At 39.0% G+C, this 22,897-nt stretch overlaps 1 protein-coding gene across 6 annotated transcripts in view; it reads left to right on the plus strand.

The window, feature by feature from the left end:
• eml3 (EMAP like 3) overlaps positions 1-22,897 on the plus strand; it is a 122,633-nt gene that overhangs the window by 94,380 nt on the left and 5,356 nt on the right. For 4 of the 6 annotated variants that reach the window (XM_030430682.1, XM_030430681.1, XM_030430687.1 and 1 more), the window contains 12 exons: positions 2,350-2,419; positions 2,548-2,658; positions 3,983-4,078; positions 7,046-7,180; positions 10,165-10,303; positions 12,179-12,373; positions 15,840-15,991; positions 16,097-16,222; positions 19,593-19,724; positions 19,874-19,941; positions 20,992-21,080; positions 21,639-21,736. In XM_030430682.1, coding sequence (XP_030286542.1) covers positions 2,350-2,419; positions 2,548-2,658; positions 3,983-4,078; positions 7,046-7,180; positions 10,165-10,303; positions 12,179-12,373; positions 15,840-15,991; positions 16,097-16,222; positions 19,593-19,724; positions 19,874-19,941; positions 20,992-21,080; positions 21,639-21,736 — 1,411 coding nt within the window. The remainder of the gene's footprint in view (positions 1-2,349; positions 2,420-2,547; positions 2,659-3,982; positions 4,079-7,045; positions 7,181-10,164; positions 10,304-12,178; positions 12,374-15,839; positions 15,992-16,096; positions 16,223-19,592; positions 19,725-19,873; positions 19,942-20,991; positions 21,081-21,638; positions 21,737-22,897) is intronic. The other 2 variants (XM_030430683.1, XM_030430684.1) reach the window with 2 other exon arrangements.

Below are 22,897 nucleotides of genomic sequence, written 5' to 3' on the forward strand. Positions count from 1 at the left end.
AGTGAAGTAAAAGACATACAAAGTTGTCATAAGGCAGGAACACACCAGCCCAACTGTTGGACGTCTGAAGCGTTTGGAGAGACTCGGACGAGGTCGGGAACATATTTGTTTGGTGTGTTCGGCTCTGTCGGAAGCTTTCGGAGCCGCGCGGACGTTGTCGGATCCGACTGAGCATACGAAGTCTGAGGAGGAGGGCCGTCGGACGTCTGAGCCATTGGATTCTCTGATTGGTTGTGTGCCAGCTGAATGGCCGTTCTGATTGGCGGTGTGCTGGCGAATCAGCGCGGTGTGTGGGAGGGGCGGAATACTGTGTGCGCATTGTTTTTCTATGCACTCCGTTCCGTCATTCCCCGTTTTCATGTTTTGCAGTAGTGGCACCAGACTAGTTGTTACGTCCGTTCAGGACCAATTAATTTGTGTAAGTTTGGTAATGCCTTGCTGCATGTTTAGTATGCAGCTGTTTTTTATCGGAAATAGTTAAGTTTCGTTTTGATCGAAGGTTCTCATTTACAACTCACAACACAAGCGCTACCCGCTTATTGCATCTCGCGCAAGCGCATAACGTACACGCTACTGTGGCGTAGGCAGCACGTCGAAGCGGTGTGTTCAATGCAACTTTTCTGCCGAACGGGTCAGACAAGAGGCAACGGAGTGGTCGGAGAGTGGTCGGATAAGGCAGTTGGACATCTGGGCGGTGTGTGGGGGCCTTTATTCAGCGACACAACACACAGGAATCATGAAATCTGAGAATTATCAAGAGTGAAATGTCCTACCCAGTGTAAGAAAACTTGGTTTGAGTCAAAGATCATGGGTCCTCCAGCAAGACAAAGACCCAAAGCACAGATCCAAAGCACGCAGGAATGGTTGAAAAGGAAAAAACGGACGGTTTTAAAATGGTCCTGATCTCAATCCAATTGAAAATCTTTGGTACGAGCTGAAATTTGCCATTGGGGAAAATAAATCTGCAAACGTTCAAGAGCTTGAACAATTTGCAAAGGAAGAGTGGGAGAAAATCCAAGCTGAGAAGTGCAAGAAGCTTATAGATGGCTACAAGAAACGTTTGGAGGCTAACACCAAAGGGTGTGCAACCAAATATTAAAGAGGGGTGCCATTATTGCTGCACATGCTGTTTTTTCAGTTGAAAAAACATTTTTCTTTGTTAAATTACTTTGGACCTCCAATTAAAAGATCCTGAAGATATAAATTAGGTACATTTCCATTTATTTCTGAAGATATTGTAGAGGTTATGCAAAAAATGAAGGGGCGCCAATAATGGTTAGCAGGACTGTATATTTAAACCATCATAGCCCATTACAATTTGTCAAAACATTTCAAAGTCCATTTAACTCTGTTAAGAGATATCAACATACTGCCAACCAACATGCCGAGGGCAAACAAAGAGAGCTATTTTCTGCTTCACCCAACACTGAACTCAACCCAGGTCTTCATATGGCTGCTGGAGGCGAGTGCAGTGTTTACTGTGTGTACTGGAGATGTGAGGAGACGATTAGTGCGCTAGCATGTTACCACATGCCCCTAAACCACTGTCACCACTAAACTGTACAAAATAGCTCTTGGCTCAAACTATGGTTAGGATTTGATGTGTCTTTTGACAGCAGAGTTCTAAGGAAATAGGTTCATGTCAGGTCCCAGAGGCAGGGAACTTTCCTACTGCCTTAATGTAAGGCATCATGCACTTATCATGCAGTGTCTGTTTTCAAAACAACTCTCACTGAATCCCAATTTCAACCTGATATCAGGCTCTCAACCTGACAAAATACTGAGACATGTATGTGGGAGTTAGCTGAGGGTCAAACCATTAGCCCTCTACTCAGTGAGACAAATCCAGTTACACAGATATTTTAGACCGATCTTAAACCTACTGCAATCTATTTTAAAGACATTTCATGTTCACACAGTATGAGTGTTCTGGATGAATGAATGAATGAATGAATGAATGATTAGACTTTTGTGGCCCTGTGTCAGAACTGGGATCACAGGAAACTTGGGTATAATTTATGGCTTTTTGTTTTGCTCCCATACTATTGGTGGGTCCATGTATAACAATGCTACCATTCCTATACTATGCAACTGAACTGGATGTAATCATCCTTACATTAAAGCAGAAAGCCCTTTCACCAGTGTGCTTAAATACAGAGCCAATACAACAAGATCATTTTTCAAATACATTACGAACCACACTTCACTTAACCATCAACTACTCTCATGTTCACATGGTGGATCTAATGTGGATATGTCACCAATGGAATATGTAAACCAATTTTTGTCCAACAGCCCTGTACAACTTCTTCTTGTTATTTAGTGAAATTATTTTTTTTCTTTCTGCAGTCTCACACTCCACCCTGACAAGGTGCGAGTGGCATCTGGTCAGACAGCGGGGGTGGATAAAGACGGCAAGGTGATACCAGTCAGATGCACTTTGATACTCTATCTTACATTTTAAATGCTATATACTGTATTTATGGACTTGTATGCTTACAGTATGAATGTATGTAGTGTGAAAGTTAACGTGTTTTTGTGTATTAGCCCCTGCAGCCTTGTGTTCATATATGGGACTCAACCACCCTGGTCACCTTGCAGCAGATCGGCTTAGGAACCTTCCAGCGGGGAGTAGCATCAGTAGCATTTTCTGTTGCTGTGAGTTGATTGCAATATCATGTACTACAAAAAGTTATTTATTATTATACATTCAAGGTTATGTAATTTTCACAACTCTGTTGCACTTTATCACTTTATCACTGAAATATTGTTTTTCATTGTACCAACTTTTTTTTACTTTTGCACTTTTGTATGCCCGGGGTCATGGAAGAGTATAGAGGTTGGCTCAAGAGAAAAAAAACGTACTTATATCTCTCTCTTGGATGGAGAGAGACGCGTCTCACAGGATTACACTGTAAAACGTTATTGCTTGTTAGCAGTCAGCCGCCATATGGTTTCTTGTTTCAAAACAGACGAGCCAAAACCAAGCAAGACCCAACTGACAGTACACCATCCCCAAGCTATTGTTTAATGGTCTGATGCGGTGTAGTGCATTCTGGTTGCTGTAGGTTTTCTAACTTTTGAGCAAATTGGAATACTCTGCCATTTTTCATTTGTCTTTCTACTGCAAACACAGCCCAGTTTTATGCAAGTATACCTGTCCTTTTGCTTTCAATCTGCCATCCACTTAAAATTTAATTGAATTTTCCACATTGAAAAACTTAATTTCTTCTCCCCTGGTAGACTTTTATTGTAAGAAATTAACAGGAAGGGATTAGTTTCATGGAGAGTAGCTTAACAATATGCAGACGACACCACTTTGTATAGCGCCATCATATCCGAGCAAGCACTAACTCATGTTTCATTGATGCCCTAATGTCATGGCTATAGTACACATCTGTCAAAGTCTACAGATAACGTGCTGTTCACACTTCCCAACTTTCTGCCTTTTAATCTTGAGTCTTACAGTCATTCTGTTCTGCACACCACATGGCTGATCAGCAAAGCAAGGTGTATTTTTGCAATGAAAACTTGAAACTGCTTACTTGGCACCAAATACTGATATGTATTCTAATAGGACCAATAGGCTTTAATCAAGCTGCAGATGCCAGCAGAGGGTAGAATAAGAAATTAGAAGAGTGTTTGTTCTCATTGGCTATAGCTTGTTCCTGACTCCCCAACCTGCCTGCAACTAAACCAAACATTTCACCTGAATAAAATTGCATTGCATATCTTTATTATATTTGTATGTTTGGAACCCTAGGAACACAAGAGGCCTATCCATGCTTCCAATAGGCAGTGGAAGCAATTGGAAATATGTGTTTGATAACAACAGTGTGTGTCAAAAAGAGAAAGTGAGAGCAGCAGATTGGTGACTATGACATGACTGTTTTTTAGAATTAGTTATATCACCATATATCAGAATTTACATGATAATAGATTCACCATGTTTTTTTACTTAATTAGTTGATGGTACTTGCAGGATTCTGGAGCATTCCTGTGTGTGATTGATGATTCAAATGAACACATGCTGTCAGTATGGGACTGCAACAAGGGGACCAAGCATGCAGAAGTTAAGGTAAAGAAGAGACAGAGTTACATCATGCATGAATAATGAAAATAACAAAAACATTTTAATTATAGGCGCCTTCCAGAGCTCTTAAGGACACCTTACAAGACCAAGTTGTACTGAATGTTTATAACAAGGCAATGGTATACAATTACTAGTTATTATAAGAGTAAAATGAATGTCTTATGCAACAGAGTTCCAAAGGCCAGGGGCAGACTGACTGAAGGTTACTTAATATTAAGTAAATTAAAGTATGCAGACAGACTTACGTTTTAGATGTGTGAAAGGAAACACTATTCAAGGAAAAACTGTTAAGTTTATGAAAAACAGATTTAGTGCAGACAAGGAGAACCATAATTTAATTTCCAGTAGGTAGTCAAAACGGTACCAACAAGTTCAAAATAAACAAATATCAACCATTCATAATAAGGTTATTTGTACATGTACCAGCTTCATTTAAGGAAGACAATACTGCGTATTGTTGTATTATAATCTTATCTGACTGACACTTAACAGTTATAGACTTACAAAAATACAGTGATACAGTATAAACTTTGATCCATACAATAATAAAACATATGATGTACTGTGATACTTAAGTAGGAAAAAACAGCAACAATCTGGTGGTGTGGAGACAATGGCTTGCTAGCACATCTGACACAGCAGCTTACTAAGTCAAGTTTATTTATATAGCACATTTCATAGAATAGGCAGAGTGCTTAAAAATACATATAAAAAGTAATCACCACACATGACGTAATCAAATACAATACAGAGAAAACACTGATAAGATGAGAAGGTAAGACATTGAAAAGAAATCAGATTAAACAACATTTATTAACAGGGAATAATAATAATAACAGTGATAATAACATCAAGCAGGTATAAACAGGCCCTTGCAATAAAGGCTAATATATTTGATGTTGTGTTGTCAGCTTGTCGTGGAGTTAAGCTGTTGCTCTGTGACCGAAGAATTATAAAAAGCCAGCAGTTTCCACCTGTGTTTGAACTAAGCAAGGGAAAACATGTCTTCAACTGACACACAGAAAATATGCTTGTATTGTTCTATAGTCTCATTTTACTCTCAAGGAATCAAGGTCATTGATGTGTGATTTTACAACACAGGGCTGCACGATAAAATGTAAACTGGGGCCTCTTAATGCTGCACAGGCATTACAATAATTCCATACATACTAACTACATAGTTAGTATTACAGTTCTGACTTCTTAGGGGTGATCTGTTTTTACAGTTTGGGAAGCTTTCATGTAATCTGACATAGATTAAAATGTCGACCACTACGGCCTTTCATAACCCTTAACAGATAGGCAGCCAGATGCCCAGTGTTGCTGCATGCTCAATGTATAGATAGATTTTTCTAAAGGAGGTCTGTTTGGAGAGATTTGGGGGGCTTTTATCCCAAAACGCCTCAACTTCCCTGAGAGCAATTTCAGCACGGATGTCATGGCAACAGTGTAAATATTTTATATAGTGAATTTGTCCGGCTGTGTGTATGTGTCTGTGTGTTCTCAAAGGCTGCAGTGCGAATGCATAGGTGGGCGTTTGAACTTATATACTGCATCTTCTCAAGTCAAGAATTTAATGGCCTTGTGCAAGAACGTATATTTTGTGTAACGTAGCATCCAGTGTATATGGTTGAGTGTGGGCAGGCAGCTCAGGGCTTGACAGGGCAACACTGACCCACATTGTATAAACATAGAGTTCATCCAACAGGAACAAGATAATTATACCCCCCTCCCCTCTCCACAGCAGTGGAATAGTCCATATTCCATTTAACAGCGCAGCCATGAATGGGGCTTTTTGTGTAGGAATGATGCCTCTGTACTTTCTGTACATACTGTACACATGGTCACCCAAACCCTGCCACTGGGACTGTATATATATTTTGTGTGCCTGTGCCTCGTGGCAAAAATCTTTCATAGTTCTCTTTGGGGTTGAGTTTCACAAATTTAACTTCAAGCTAAACTGCTGTCAGTCTGGATTTTTTTGTAACACTTCTTGACAGTAGAACAAAGTGAAAACACAATATCTAATATAATAACACCTTGTCACACTGCCAAAGTTATTAACAAACAAATGGCTAACTTAGCTGTCATTTGGTCACGTCCTGTCTGCTGTACCAAATGCTGCTGGAAAGGAGGCTGAGTTTAAGTTACTGCGAATAAAACCAAAACAATGAGCTAAAAGATAGGTGCACGATAGATATTGGATGGGCAAATCGTTCTTGTTCATCTCTGCTAAATGAGGCTAAAAAGCTCAGCTTAGCTGCGGAGTTGTATAATTCTTTGTAGATTCCTTACAATAAGTGACCTCTTTCACATGACATATAGTCAATTGACCCATTGTTCATATAAAAACATGGAATAGTGCAGCTATCAAAGATGAATGAAGTGCTCTTAGACACTGCCCACCACTCCAAATGAATCCCAGCATTGCTCCATATATGCATGATGTTCAAATAGACAACTGTTAGCTAACATGTAAGCATGTGTTTAATGAACTCATTTTGGAACATCAACAATGTGTTATGATCAAATTTGAGGCACCATAACAAAATCAGGAAATATACACTCATATATACTGCACAAAGGTTCTTCAATTAAAGCATTGAGAAAAACGTATATTCCCCCCCAATAGCAATTTTTCATGTCTATAGAGGCTATTTTGAAAGGTAATCTCAATTCTGTTCTTCATTGCACTTATTTCTCAGTCTATGTTTTCATTTGACAAATTGATCTCAAATATTGCTAATTAATAAATCTGCATTATAGTGAAAAGGTATTTTGTATTCCCTTGTTTGTATCATTATTCACTTTATAATATACATATACTGTGGCTAGTAGCACACAAGTCTCAGTGGTCTTGATTCACATTCCACCACACATTTCCTGATGTAGTGATCATTTAACAATGTAATTGTGCTAAACAGGTGCTTGTATGTGTTGCTGTGTTTTCAGAGTACCAACGAGGCAGTATTCGCTGTGGATTTCAACCCCAGTGACAGCACAAACATCATCACATGTGGGAAATCCCACGTGTACTTCTGGACGCTCAACACCGGACAGTTTACAAAGAAACAAGGCATCTTTGGTGTAAGACAGACTTGAGTTGATTCAGAGTCAATTTATCCTGACAGCAAATGTTTTTCCAATTGTATCCATTTTTTCAAATCACTAGTTCCCTTACCGTTGTCAGGGTATGAGTAGGTACAAAAAGATCAAGTTTGCAACTTCCTCAATTTGAGGCCAAAAAGGGAAGTAAGGAGCGTAATTATAGATATGTTGATAAAGGTTCTCAGTCATCCTGCTCAAATATCAAAGGCATCCGGAAGTGTTTCAGTTTGTTGAAGATGTTTCACGTCTCATCCAAGAGGCTTCTTCAGTTCTAATTAACTGGAGGGGACTTGCAGGTTTTTAAACTCTGTGTGGGAGTGTCCTTATAGAGCCATTAGGGCGCGTTATGGGTCGTTGACCCAACCGGCCTTCAAGAAGCTGAGACTGAAGCCCAGTTGCCTATGATATTGAACTTAGTATAGATATAGACAACAAATCCAAAAGAATAATTAACAATCCAATTTATTCTAAGTCAGGCATCACCAAATGGTGGGTCCGGACCGAGTGATGGTTCTGTCTGGACCTGTGACCAATCTCTGATAAATTCAAGAGAATAGATCATTTTCATGGTGCATTATTCTTTTCCCGACGTTTGCCGCTATAGACAGTGGGCGCAGCTACTCCAGTTAATACAACAATGACTTCACTCAATTGAGCCAATCAAATCGTTTGTTTACCCTTACCGAATATTCACTAAAGGTATTGTGGATTTTGGGGCAACATAAAAAAACATTCAGTGATGGGATGGCTGACGGAGTGCTTGAACGCCGTTGCTGAGACATTATTTGAGGGAAAACAAAAAGATGAGTTGGGTGAAAAAAATCTAACAAATCCCGATGTCGCTTTCAACAACTTCAACTGTACTGGCACAGCTTGATGCAGCTATTCACTGTGCAACATGCATATCCTTGGCTGTTACTGATTATGCCCAGCTTTTGGTGTATGTGAGATTGTTTCACAAAGATAAGAAAAAGCTCTGGGAGGACCTGTTGGGTGTAACACCACCAGAGACACATACAAGAGGAGAGGGCATACAGCAGCAATAAAGGAGATGTTGAGAAAGAGAGGTATAGATCTGAAACAGGTGGTCTCTGTCACCACAGGTGGTGCCCCTGCCCAGGTGGCAAGAGAGAGGGGGGCTGTGCCATGGATGACAGGACAACCCTGATCCCATCAGACTGTTTTTTGTGCTACTCTTTCAGAAGATTTTGCTGAAGTTATGGACATAATGATGAAACACATCAACTTCCTTCCTTTCAGCATCTCCTCCTGAAAGAATTACTAGAAGATGTTGAGGCAAATGCCAATGACCTACTACTGCACGACATTTTCAGAAAGGAACAGACTCAGAGTAAGAGAGATGTTTCCTATGTTGACTTCATAAACAAGCTGATTGGAAACTTCAGTAAAAGGTTTGACAGCTTCAGCCTTGGGAAGCAGCTCTTCCTGTCAATTGAGAATCCTTTCCTCATCAGAGAAGTCAGAGGATTTTCAAAGGAAGTGACACAGACATTCAAGTGGGCACATGCAGGATCTCTACTGCTTGAGCTCACTGATCTGCAAGGAAATAATGCATTAAGAGAGCATTTTGAGGCAAATGACCCTGCTACTTTCTGGCTACAGACGTAGCACTGCACACCTTGACCATGTTTGGATCGACTTACAGCTGTGAGTCAGCTTTTTCCACTATGAACAATATCAAAGCTAAAGGTGGACTAAAGGTTGCCGGGCTTTTGCAGTCAAGGCCCCTCAGCTCTGGAACTCCCTGCCTGAGAGTCTGAGACTTGCAGAATCAGTAACATCTTTTAAATCACTTCTTAAAACTCATTTTTTTAAAGAAGCATTTTACTAATTTAAGCACCCTGCTTCATTTTCAACATGTCTGTCTGTCTATTATTATCGACAATGTTTATATCTTATATTATCATTGGATATTTTATTCTTTTATTTTCTGTATTATTTCTTCCATGTAAGTGTTGTTTTATTAATTATGCCTGATTTTGTTTGCCTAAGTCCTGAAATGTTTAAATCCCTATTCAACCACGTAAAGCACTTTGTAACTGTGTTTTGAAAAGTGCTTTATAAATAAAGTTTATTATTGTTATTATTGTAAAAACAAGTACCATTGCAGGCTCACAGGTGAACAGCTACATATCTGCATGAGAATGGCACTGACTCCATTCACACCAAGATTGAAATTGCTGGCAGTGCAATCACATGTGTATATATATATATATATATATATATATATATATATATATATATATATATATATATATATATATTATATATATATATTATATATATATATATATAATATATATATATATATATATAAAAAGAGAAAAGGTGGTCTTCAAGGCTCTGTTTGTTTCTAATAGAGCCACTTTTTATTTATTGTTTTCTGAATATGTTGACTTTTTTTTTTACTTGAAATGTAGGCCTTAAATTCTTTAGACTGGTACCTCTTTAATTTAAGGGAAAAAAGGGTTAATGAAGGCTCCGTTTGCACTTTTTTATTAATTTTATTCTGAGGTTTCTTTTTTCTTTAACTTGAAATAAAGGCCTTAAAATTCATTCGCCTGGGACTACTTTTATTTATGGTAAAATAACTAGTTGATTACTATACAAGTGTACTCTGTTAAAACATTTCCTGTGTTGGACATTGTCAATAAATAATGTTGAAACCATATGAAAATGTGTACATAGGGGTAGGCTACAGGACACAAGTTGGACTTTGTGAGGTTCGGACCTTTTACTTCGGGGAAATTTTAGTAACTGGACCTCAGTGACTTATACCCTTGATCTAAGGTGTATCAAAGGTGTAAATCTGACTATACCATCGTAAATTTGAATAACTTAAAATGTGTTATTATAGTAAAACTTTTTTTATTTTTTTATTTTGATACCTGTCCTAACAATATATCAACCTATTATCTTAAATTGTTCTCCTTTTCTTTCAGAAATACAAGAAGCCCAAGTTCATCCAGTGCTTTGTGTTCAGCCTGACGGGAGATGTTCTCACCGGAGACTCTGAGGGAAACATCCTGACTTGGGGAAAATCAGCTGCAGATGTGAAAACACTCGGTAAAGGAGCCAAAGGTCAGTGCTGCAGATCAGTTTACACTAAATCAAATTAAATGTCAATATGAAGTTACGCTCTGTGGAGACAAATTGGCTCAAATAAAGGTGGACGTTGAATCAATCAATCATTCAGTCATTCAATCAATCAATCAATCAGTCAGTCAAAGCTTTATTGTCAATTAGCTGTACCAACAAAGTAGTGCAGCAGAAATTAGATTGTGTTTTTCCAGGATCCCATAACACAAAAACACACACAATATTTAAATATAATAATTTAGAGCTAGGTGTGAGGTGTGAGGCGCCGGGCGGGTGTGGGGATACTCACAAGTCCCCGGCTGAGCGCCTCCCGGGTTTCCCCCGGTGGACGAGAGGGTCGCTTCCCTACGCCTAAGGGCTGGGGGGAAAACTCTGACTGTTGTTTGTGCATATGCACTGAACAGCAGTTCGGAGTATGCGGCCTTCTTGGAGGTCCTGGTTGGGGCCCTGCATGGGGCTCCAGTGGGGGACTCCGTGGTCCTACTGGGAGACTTCAACGCGCACGTCGGCAATGACAGAGATACCTGGAGGGGCATGATTAGGAGGAACGGCCTCCCTAATCTGAACCCGAGTGGTGTTCTATTATTAGACTTCTGTGCTAGTCACGGTCTGTCTATAATGAACACCATGTTCGAACACAAGGATGCTCATGTCTATATGGTCTATATGTGCTGAATGTAACCATCAGAATATAACTTTTTATTCATCTGATTAACCGGCTGTATCGAGGCCGGAGTTTGCTCACTATCTATGTATCTGGACCAAAGCTCACACGCTCTCTCTTTCTTTCTTTCTGTCCGTCTATACATATATATATATATATATATATATATATATATATATATATATATATATATATATATATATATATATATATATATATATATATATATATATATACATATATATATATATATATATATACATATATATATATACATATATATATATATATATATACATATATATATATACATATATATATATACATACATATATATATATATATATATATACATATATATCTCTATATATATATATATATCTATACATATATATACATATATATACATCTATATTATATATATATATTATATATATATATATATATATATATATATATATATATATATATATATATATATATATATCTTCCTTAAATGTGTACCGTAAAGATTCATAATGCCACACATTCAGCGGGCATTACTGTAAATTAGAGCACTGGAAGAATGTGTGCATGTGCCGGTGCCAGCCACAAGGGGGAGATACAAACATTTTGGCTTCAGTTTAGGGGAGCAATTTCTTCTTCTATTGCTTACACTTCGGCTGGAAAATAAACAAAAGGTGACATGATGAAAGGTATGAACAAAGATCCGATGTCAGACTCAGAAAATCTCTTTTCGAAATTTATGTTGATTGATTTGCAACTAATATGAAATGCTAACAGTTAAAAGAACACACTTTTAAACTAACATTCTGATCAGCAATGATAAATTAAACTAGCAGATGCCAGATTGGTTTCAGAAAGTTTCTGAGATGACAGCTTCACTGTTAAATGTATCCGTATAGGAACAGGTCAGAAATGTTTACAGATTCCCATGTCTATTGACTCAATATTGAGCAAACTACATGCTACTTGGATCCAAGCATTTTAGAGTCTTAGAGTTGCATCCAGGCCTGTTAAAAAAGTTTGTTATTCATCCAACCAAACAAAGAATAAAATATGTAAGGGATAATGTATAGAACGGCGGTCTACAGCATTAAGAAGAGCCGTGTAATAATACATAATAGCATAATACAACAACATAATATATACAACTAATACTTTTTTTTTTTTTTTTACTTTTTTTTTGATAGTACCACAGTTAACCATAATTGTGGCCAGTACCCTCTGGATTGTATGCATGGGATATGGACAACAACAATCAATGAATAAGGATGTCTATGAAGTCATAGTAAAGAAACTAAAGCAACAAACTGCTCTGGTGAGGCTGTGGAGGAATAGAGATCTCTATTCTCTGAGCGAGGATGGAGAGACCTTACTGTGTGCCGGTAAGCCAGTGGTTTTGAAGACTAAAATTGGCAGCATTGTAAAAAAAGGTCTGGATGACAAAAAGGGTTCAGCTGCAAGGAAGATGAACAAGCGATTAAACGTGCAATACTCTGGAATTAGTGAAAGAAAGGTTCAAGAACCTTGGACAGCTCAAGACGCTACCAACTCCACAAGGCCAGATTTGGAAATCTACCCATTCTGAGGCCCATTAGGGCCAAAGAAGTACAGGATCGGCATCAGATTGACCTCCTTGATATGGCAAAGTGGAAGATCAAACATGGGTGTTTCACCTACCAATATATCCTCACTGTAATTGATGTCTTTAGTCGACACACATCGCTGAAACCATTAAAAAGTAAAGCTCAGAGATTGCAAAACATCTTTGTGATATCTACACTGTACATGGCCCACCCCGAATGTTGCAGCATGATCAAGGAAGAGAGTTTAGAGGAGCAGTGCAAAGGCTGATGGAATCAATGCAAGTGAGAATAATTGAGAGTTCACCGTACCATCCCCAAAGCCAAGGAAAGGTAGAGAGGACCCACAGAGTGCTAAGGAAAAAGATCATGTATGACCTTGTGACTTGTCAGAGGAACGGGGTTAACTGGGTGAAACATTTGCAATCATATTCCCGAGTGCTAAATGAAGACCCAAAGGAGGTTTTAAGCTGGACGTCTCCATTTGAAGTATACTATGGGAGAAAAAGTAACATGGTGATGCTTCCCCTGGCAGGGTCTCCATCCAGTGTTATTGCTGAACAGTCCACAAATGATCCCCAAAGTACTTTATCCTCCCTGAAACAGCAGCGTAGATTTGAAGAAAAACGAAGAAGACAGAGACAAATGGCAAAGAAAGCAAATGAGCATTGCAGTAAGCGGATGATATGGCATGCATCTAAAAAAAACCCTCCATCTGTTTATCATGTAAGTGAAACTGTTTTGGTCCGAGTAAAAAATGGCGCCCACCGAGTTTCAAAGGTATCAGGTGTTGCTTGGTAGGATCATGAAACGTAACCTGAAGCTTTCAACATACAAAGTTCAGTTTCAGATTCCTAGTACTACTAAATTGCAAGAAAAATGGTTCTTTGTGTCTGATGTGATCAGTGCAACACGACAGCAAGAAAAAATGTGCTCTAAGTCTGCAAAGTCAGTACAACATTTACATCCACTTTTGATGCCATACACACATGCAGACAGACTGAGGGACTATAATTCCATGCAACTGAGTGTGCAGTTTGACCCAGCACCTGATGGAAATTGCCAGTTTAGTGCTATGGCTGATCAGCTAGCTTCATTAGGAATATTCAGATCAGCAGCAACTCTTAGGGATGAAATAGTCCAAAATCTCAGGTCTAACCCATTTACCATAAATGGAACACCTTTGTCTCACTATGTTGATGGAAATGACTGGGATGCATACTTGGATAGCATGTCGCCATGTGGGACCTATGGCGATCACATAACACTACAAAGGGCAGCTGAGATTTTCAATGTTCAATTTCTTATTATCTCCACACTAGGAACTGATGCATCTTCTGTTATATCAGAGTCTAACACATACTCAGAAAGTTTGCCATTGCTGGTCCTTGGACACATTGCAGAGGGCCATGGAGAACATTACCTCAGTCTGGAAGGGCCAGTCTCTTCATTCATTGAGAATATAGTGGAAGCTGAGAGAGAAAGATATGGGTGTGAATCAAACCAAGAAGATGCTGAACCAGATGGTTCCCTGAACGAATGCCATGATGCTACATTTGACGAAAACCATCACCATTTTCTGGATGAAAATGACTGCACTCTGGATGAACCCCATCACAATCCCCTGGATAAACCCCATGTTGATGCCCTTTTTGAAGCCTCTGATACCCTGAATGAGTGCCATGATGCTTCGTTCAATGTAAACCATCACCATATGCTCAATAAACCTGATTACTGTACCCTGGATCAACACCATCATGACCCCCTGGATATACCCCATGATGATGCCCGTCCATATGATGATGGAAATTCTGAAATGCCCAACCTGCCAACAGAATTGCTGTGATATATTATTCAGTTGACACTAGATGCTGACATGTCAGTGCTTGGTGTATTCAACAGAGTTTCTAAGCTTTTTCAGGACCTTACATTACAGTTTCTTCCACAGATTTTCATCAGGGAGTCTTTTGCTGAAAGCCTTCAACTGGAACATGACCATGACAATGTCATTAGTATTATGAGGCTATATAAATTAGCTGGACGTGGGAGTGGTCTCTCACTGAGACTAAAGGAGCTATTTGGAAAGAATAGCAAGTGGATGAGGGCCTGGGTTGTGTTAAGGCACATGGCCTATGGACACTTCACAACAAGGATATTTTCTTGAAGAAATAGTAACTCGCAACTTGCGACTTGAAAGAAAGAAAGAGAGAAGAAGGAAAGAAAGGCATCATTTAAAGATATGATGTAAAGTATGGAAGTGTCTGTTGTACATAGTTCAATCATTTTCAGGCTGATTATCTTTTATAGAAAGTAGAAAGTTTTTCTACTGTTGCCACTAGAGAAGTTTTGTTTTTTTTCATCAAGTGAAGTACATTTTTGTTAATACTCAATTGTCTATAGCCTTCTTTTTTTAATTGCATAAACATGATTAGAGATATCTTTTTGATGCAAAAGATTATTCACACGTTTTTAGTTGGTTTAGTTTTGATGGTCATTTATTTTTATCCACTATAGGAAAGGACATCAATGTTGCATGGAGCAATTGCAGTGGAGCTGGAATAAAGTTTTTTCTGTTCCATATTTGTTTTCGTGTCACGTATAATATTTGCATATCATAATCCAGATGTGTGTATGTCTTCCAACATTTCAGTGAACCGATAATGTTCGTGCCAGTAACACTCATTTAGTGCAGTTTTTGTCTCTATAAGCTTTCAAACACATTCTCTGTGAATTCAGTTATATTTAGATTTGACCAATAAAACATCCTACTAGTTTTTAAAATTAATTCATATTTATGATTCATGCTGGTATGCTTAAAGTCGATGTCGTTCTGATGGTATAATGTTTTTTTGTAATTAAGACATCCAATTTGGTGTTTTATTACATAATGCACCAACTTATTACATTTTCTTGGTAAAAAAAAGTGCAACATCTGCATTTTGTAATAACTGACGCAATATGTAATAACTTATTACATAATGCGGCAAAGTTTATTATATATTGCGTTCAAGAATTGTATTACAAAATGTGGCAGATTATTACGAAATGCGGCGTTATTACATAATGCGGAGCTACACCCTTGATGTCACACGACTTACATCTTTTGTTTTGTTCCAATTGAGAGACCCCAAGTGGCAGAAATTACATACTGTGCATTTAATTGAAATGTATTTTGGATTTATTTCTGAAATATTCTTCTGGTCCATTTTATATGAAATTGCCTCCATACTCACTGATTAACAGGCTCTAAATGTCTTTGATTTCCCAGAGACCTTCCAAATAATGCGACAGACCAGAGCCCATGAAGGCAGCGTGTTCACCCTGTGCACGCTGCAGGGTGGTGGTCTGCTCAGTGGAGGAGGCAAAGACCGTAAGATCATCCGCTGGAGCGCTGACCTGGCACCTGAGAGAGAGTGTGAGGTGAACCACAGCTGTATGTCTGTGTGATGCTGCTGGTGGAGCGCTCTGTGAAGTTACATTCAAACAGCATGGAAAGAATGTTGATTAATGTGATCATTTGTACAGATTCCAGAAAAGTACGGGGCAGTCCGTACCATTGCAGATGTGGATGGGGAGGAACTGTTGGTTGGTACAACGCGTAATGCCGTCCTCAGAGGCACCTTCTCAGACGGATTTGTGGCTATAGTGCAGGTATGTAGATGTGCATTAAAGGAACAGTGGTAACAGTCAGCAACTAGTCAGCACCAACATCTGTGACAAATAAATAGTGTTTCCTTTGACTTCTTCACAATTAAAGCCATCCCAGCAAACAGTGAGACTGACACCAGTGAGATAAAATAACACTGTAACACTGGATTACATGCTGCATTATTCTCTTACAATCCCTCACACGTGTGAAGGCTTTTTGAATCCAACGCCAGAATGGCTGACCTCACCACTATCACTGAAAAGTATTGTAGAAAGAGATCATTACTGAATGTAAAGCCTGCATTAAATGAGCATTGTGTAGTTTTGTTGAAGAAATGTTCTTGGGAAGAGAAAGATCTTCATTGACAGATTTTTTTCAGTCCAAACAAACTAAATAAAGAAACTCTCTTTGCTTTTATGACTGAATAAACAAACAGAACACAATTTATACTGTTTTACTTTGTTGATATGTGGCGGACCCTGCCGCCTTCCTAGCTTCAAACAGTGTTCTGGGACCTTAATTACCTCAGAGAGCAGCATTTTTATTCACATACAGAATTATTTTATATTATTACCTCATTTATATTGTAAATATTCTAATTCTGACTTTTTTTTTATTCTCAAAAATTACATTGTGCCCCTTTTAGTGACTGTTCATGTAAAAATGGTATCAAATACAGATGCACTGATCATGTTTTCTTTCGGCCAGTATTGCAGATGGTCTATGAGCAGTATTGGTCGATACAGAGCTGTTACCATTCATTTCTCTCTTTTTTGGGGGGCGGGGGTTTTGGTATAGCAGTATGACAGGTCAGTTTGACTACTTGGTGGTGTAGTCGGTTCTCCAGCAGGTGACAGCATAACCTAGACTACAAATGCTGTGTGACTGTATGTATGGATCATACTGCGTCAGTGGTGTGAGAGTTTTTAAACAGATTTTGACATAGTTTTGCTATTTTAAAATTGGGAGCGCAAGGCTTTGGCAGAGTAAAGGTATACCAGAGGTCCTGATGACATGATTTTCAATAACTTAAAAAAAACAGATGCTCCCAAAATGGGTAAAACCTTATAACATTGTAGAGCTATGTGCAGAGCTTTGTTTCACTCTGCCCCTCTCACTGTCTCAAAAACACACCAGTCCTTTTTACGCAGCGATTGCACAATATTACTACAGATGCCACACCCCTGTCCTGTCCTCTTTTTTTATACAGACGTTGATTCGGCTCTGTTATCATCTCCGCTGCCAGCTCAGAGGCTTAACAACAATGACTCTCAATTTTGGTGTCTTTGTACCTTGTATACAAAATAGTAAGGCAAAATAAAGTAACAACAGTCCCGCCTTGAACAGGCTGTGTAAATGGGGCCACAGAGACAACTGTGATTAGCCCTTCCTCTCCTTAGAAAATTGTAAAATAAAATGTGTGAACTATGTTTTAAAGTTTGTTTTTTTAAACTTATTTTTGAATGTTTTTAATCTTATTTTACTGGTTGTAATGTTACATTTGTGTAGTGTTTTCTATCTGTGTGATACCTACCTGTTGTTCATTGGATTCAGGATACTAGTGCAGTGCCCGTAAGAAAAATGTATTCCTATAAAAAAGTGGGAGGTGAAGTAGCTTTTTCATGGATGGCCAAATGAGGCTGTGTTTGAAGGTGGGACGTCAGGGATATTTAGGTTTGTTGTGAAATCCGATATTCCAGGGTATAATTGGCTGTTTTTGACTATTTTTGATTTTGCCATTATATTTCACCTTAAAAGCTATTTACTTGGTGTCATTATTTTCAGCACAACCTCACATGTGTGACTGTACAGTTATTCTTTTATTTTGACATACTGTATTGACACAATGGACCTAAAATCACAAAAAAAAACATAAAATCCTAGTAGAAAAAATTAGATTGTTTTACTGTGAAAACCACAAAAATGTTTAACAAACCATTTTTTTTTTTTACTTATAATGCATATATAAATTGTTGTTTGCTAAATTTGTGCATACATTTAAAAAATTTACAAAGTTATATGTAACTATTTACATTTAAATGCAGGCAATGCTCAGGTCTGCCTGTGCTCCTTCCAGCTGAATTAAGAGCTGCACTGCCTGCTCCACATTCAGCTTCTCCTCATTGTTCTGACTCATTAAACAAAAAACTGACTCCACTACACACTAAACACACTACACCAAACACTACATAACACACTAACTATACACTCCAAACACGCTAAATGTCACAAATCTCTCAACTCTCAATATCGCTGTCTATACACCAACCGTCGTTCGGCCTGTCAATCATCCGCCTAGGTCCCTCCCACAACTTCCTGTTCCTCAACAACCAAACTTGCTGCTTGGACACTTTCGTGACAAAAGCCCGTTTTTACCGTTTCTTCCTGCACCAGACATAAAGCAAACGTGACGGCAATGTTCGCGAAAAATGCCTGGCGGACATTATTTACCCTCAGTCCAGTTTTGGACGTGCCGATGCGTCCGGTCCGTCGCCTCGGGATGTGGGCCATGTAGCTAGCCGCTAGCAGCCGTGTAGCTAGTGGCTAGCAGCTAGCGGCTAGCTACACACGAACATCCACAGATTCCGATTCCACTTTGTTGTCCAGGCGTCTCCGGATCTCTTCAGATCCGAACAGACTCGGTCCGGACTCGCTTAATCTCATTAATCCACAACAGTCAGTTTAGATGCACAGAACAGAACAGAACAGAACGGGACCTAACCGCCAGCAAAATCCCGGTCCAGCTTGCGCCGCTGCAGGTATAAATCCGCTTGTTTCTTCAGGTATGTTGTGGGCTTGAGCTCTGCAGTGATTGGCTCTGGTGCGCACGTGGCCACGGTGTGCAGTGATTGGCTCTGGTGCGCACGTGACTGTGGTGGCTCTGGTGGACAATGCTTGGCCAAATTTGTAAAGCATTTATGAAATAATTTATTCATGGTATCATTGCAGTCCAAGCAAATGCTTAGATGCACACCACTGAACCACGCAGCAGCCATGTTGAAAGTCTCAGGTCAGTGTGATCCTGATCCGCAGAGATATTTGACTAACAGAAACACACACACACACACACACACACACACACACACACACACACACACACACACACACACACACACAGACAGACAGACAGACAAAGATTCCGTGCTTTTATTGAGAGATTTGCAAATTACAGCTTCTAATGGCTTGGTTTGTTGCAAACTGGATGATGTTTTGTTCCCTTGCTTTGGATGAAAATGATTTATTGTTATTATTTTGACAAATTCAGTCCAATCAAGTGATGCAGTTGATTTTGTTGCCCGGCACCGCTGTGTTATTTCAGCTCCCCATGCCTGGAAAGGTTTACAAATCAGTCTGTCTGTCTGTCTGTCTCAGGGCCATGTAGACGAGATGTGGGGGCTGGCTACACACCCCTCTCAGAACATCTTCCTCACCTGTGGTCATGACAGGCAGGTGTGTTTGTGGAACACAGAGGAACACAAGCTGGACTGGTGCATCACCCTGGAGGTAGGACACACTCATCCTCACTTTCCTTTATGCACTCCATTTATTTAAAATCAGGGTGTTGATCAACCGACTAACAGTATATTTGAATACATCACATCGATTGATTCTGATGCTTATGTGTGTAAACTAGTCATGTGTGTCTCTGACAGGAGTATGGGTTGTGTGCTGGTTTCTGCCCTAATGGATCAGTGGTTTCAGTCGGCCTCAGCACAGGAAGGTAATTAAGTCCCAGCACTTAAAGCAATCTGTGAGCTGAGAATGATAACAGAAGATAATGGAAAAAAGTATTTAACTTTGACCGACAGGTTCAGTTCAGGTAAATCATTTTAACAATCAGATGCACATAAGGGAAACATTTTCCTTTGAAACATTTGTGAGCTTGCCTGAAAACGAAACTACGGTAAATCTTAAAAGTGCCTCTTTCGTTGTAATTATGCTTTTACACGAAGGTTTGATTCATATACAATCACAAACAAAGCCTAGGTTGCTTTTTTGGCGAGAGTTTCACTTTAAGTGGTTCAGGAATCTGATAAGGATGTGCCTCCCTTTGTAGGTTTTCAGGGTACGGCCAATGGGAGCCCCTTTGGGCAGACCCAGAACTCGCTGGAGAGATTACATATCTCATCTGGTCTGAGAACGCCTAAGCATTCAACATCTATTTACACCATCACAGTTGTCTACTTACACATCCAGCCAACACAGAGTAATGTGTGAAATATTCACTCTTTTGGCTCTGATTTGGTCTCCACCAACCCCTCAGACAATATCTGGCTCTTTAGCCGCTAGATGCTTCACATGTTCACCAGCTGCTTTCCAACAATGTCTGTCTGCTGTTTGGTACTGAGCAGGTAGTGTACAGTGGCTTTGTCAGAGCTTTTCTCTGAAAACAGCTGCTGCTGGAAACAACACAGAAATTATGAGCTAAAAGCTGCTGGAAAGCTCTGCAAAGCTGAGAGGACAGGTAGATGTTGGTAACTCTCTGTGGGATCATCACAATGTGTAGTCATATAATATATTGATCAGTGCGGTGTTAAAATTTAGAGACAGGGTTGATTTTTCCCAACATGTTGAACTATTCATCCAATGAAATTAATGTAGTTTACATTAAGAGAAGAGAAAGTATATACTGTAGTCTGAAGTGTAGGCACATCTACATTTATTAAACTTAATATAATAAATGAGCTTCCAGCTGATCCTGCTTTGATGAATCCCTATCTGTCTGCCTCTGCCCTGATGAACCTCTTTCATCCTGCTGTAACACTAACAGGTGGATGGTCCTCGACCTGCTGACCAGAGAAGTGGTTTCTGAGTCCACAGATGGGAACGAGCAGCTGTCTGTCATGAGATACTCACCAGGTCAGACTTTACTGTCAGCTCCATATAGCCTCTTCTGTCTGCAGAAAGTACAACTATGTTTGTTTGTTTTTTATTTCAAAATCCACTGATATTCTACCTGCTGGCACTACAAATGGAAGTATAATAAAGACATTTTTTAAGAAAAAAGTACCTTTTTGGAGCCAAGAACAATAATATTAAAACATGATTCAGTATCTTGGACCAGAAATATAGTTGCTCAGGCTTTTAGACTGATCCACATTCTATTTAGTTTCATTTTCAAGGGAGATTCATGAAGAAAGAGACATAACATAACTATATACATTGAGAGATTGCTTTGTAATGTCTATAACCTCTTGGCCACATGGATACCCCTAAATAAATCAAATGTGCAAAGAATACAGTGCATTGCTGGTATTACCAACACTAGAACTTCCCGCAAACGACTAGAATAATTGATCTAGACAGCGATCTGATGGTTAATCCAAAAAAACACATACACTGAGCAGTTGTGTCAAGTGGGTTCTTTTCCTGAGAGCAGAGATGTTGAAAACCCCTTTAAGTCTCTTGTGTTTCCAGATGGCAGCTTTTTGGCTGTTGGATCCCATGACAACTTTATCTACATCTACAATGTGACAGAGAGTGGCCGGCGATACACCCGCTTTGGAAAATGTAATGTGAGTAAAATATAAAATTCATGTCCAAATGTTCCCATTTGTTCGGTGGATTTTCTCTTGATCCAGTGTGACTCCCTGGAACAATGTTCTGTTCAACATGTTTTCAGCCATTGTGGCTGTGACTGCTCATGCTAACTATTCAGTTCAACTTCTTGAATATAGTGAAATAAATATCATTAGATTTAAGGTATAAGTTTGTGGATATTCTATATTTTTCTTGTTGTCAACAAGTCTTAAGCTTTTTCCTCTGTGGCACAGAATTCCATTTTTGTCCAAACTATTAACAATACATCATTGAGCCACACTTTGTGACATGTTCTTTAGTACCATAAATGCACACTTGTTCAGTTTGACATATTCAGATATATATATATTAGGGCCGGGACTCGATTAAAAAAATTAATCTAATTAATTAGAGGCTTTGTAATTAATTAATCAAAATTAATCGCATTTTTAATCGCATATAAATATTTGACCTGAGAACAGTGAGAAGCAATTTTTTTCATATGGGTTTTAGTATACCATTGAATAATGATTGAATACATAAGCTTAAGCAACAAAACATTGTTTTTTTTTTTTTCAAGGTGGTACTCAACCAAGACCAACAGACTAGGGATGCAAATTATCGATTAATTCATTAATCGTTAGTTGATGGACCTTATCGATCGATTAACAATTACCTGATAAGATATACCTAAGAAACCTAAATTTAAGGGGAAAATTTAAGCTGAACATTACTTATACAGGAGCACAGCACAATGAAAAATGTTTAAATAACACGTTATTTGGTAAATGGTCTATCCTGCCACTACACTATGATGATTACTGTATTTAACTACTTAAATCACAGTAGCATAAACTGATTTGTTGAACTCAGCCTGATGTAAACATTAATAAAACACAGGCAGCTCTATGTTTTCCCTGTGTGATGTTCAGGGACAGGTCAGGACAGTCTGAAGACAGAAAGCTCTGAGGTTGAAGTCTTGCACCGTGAGACAGTGACAGGTCTGTAGGCTACCTACGTCTTGACCACATGTCAGCTGTTCAGCTGCAGCAGAAGAAACTCCGCTGTTCTCAGCTCCACTGCGACGAGCGCTTTTTAAAAAAAATTTTTTTAAATGTAGCTCCAGTAGCGACCGGCTAAACTACAGGAGGATACTG

The sequence above is a fragment of the Sparus aurata genome, chromosome 10 (genome assembly GCF_900880675.1).
Source record: "Sparus aurata chromosome 10, fSpaAur1.1, whole genome shotgun sequence".
NCBI classification, from domain to species: domain Eukaryota; kingdom Metazoa; phylum Chordata; class Actinopteri; order Spariformes; family Sparidae; genus Sparus; species Sparus aurata.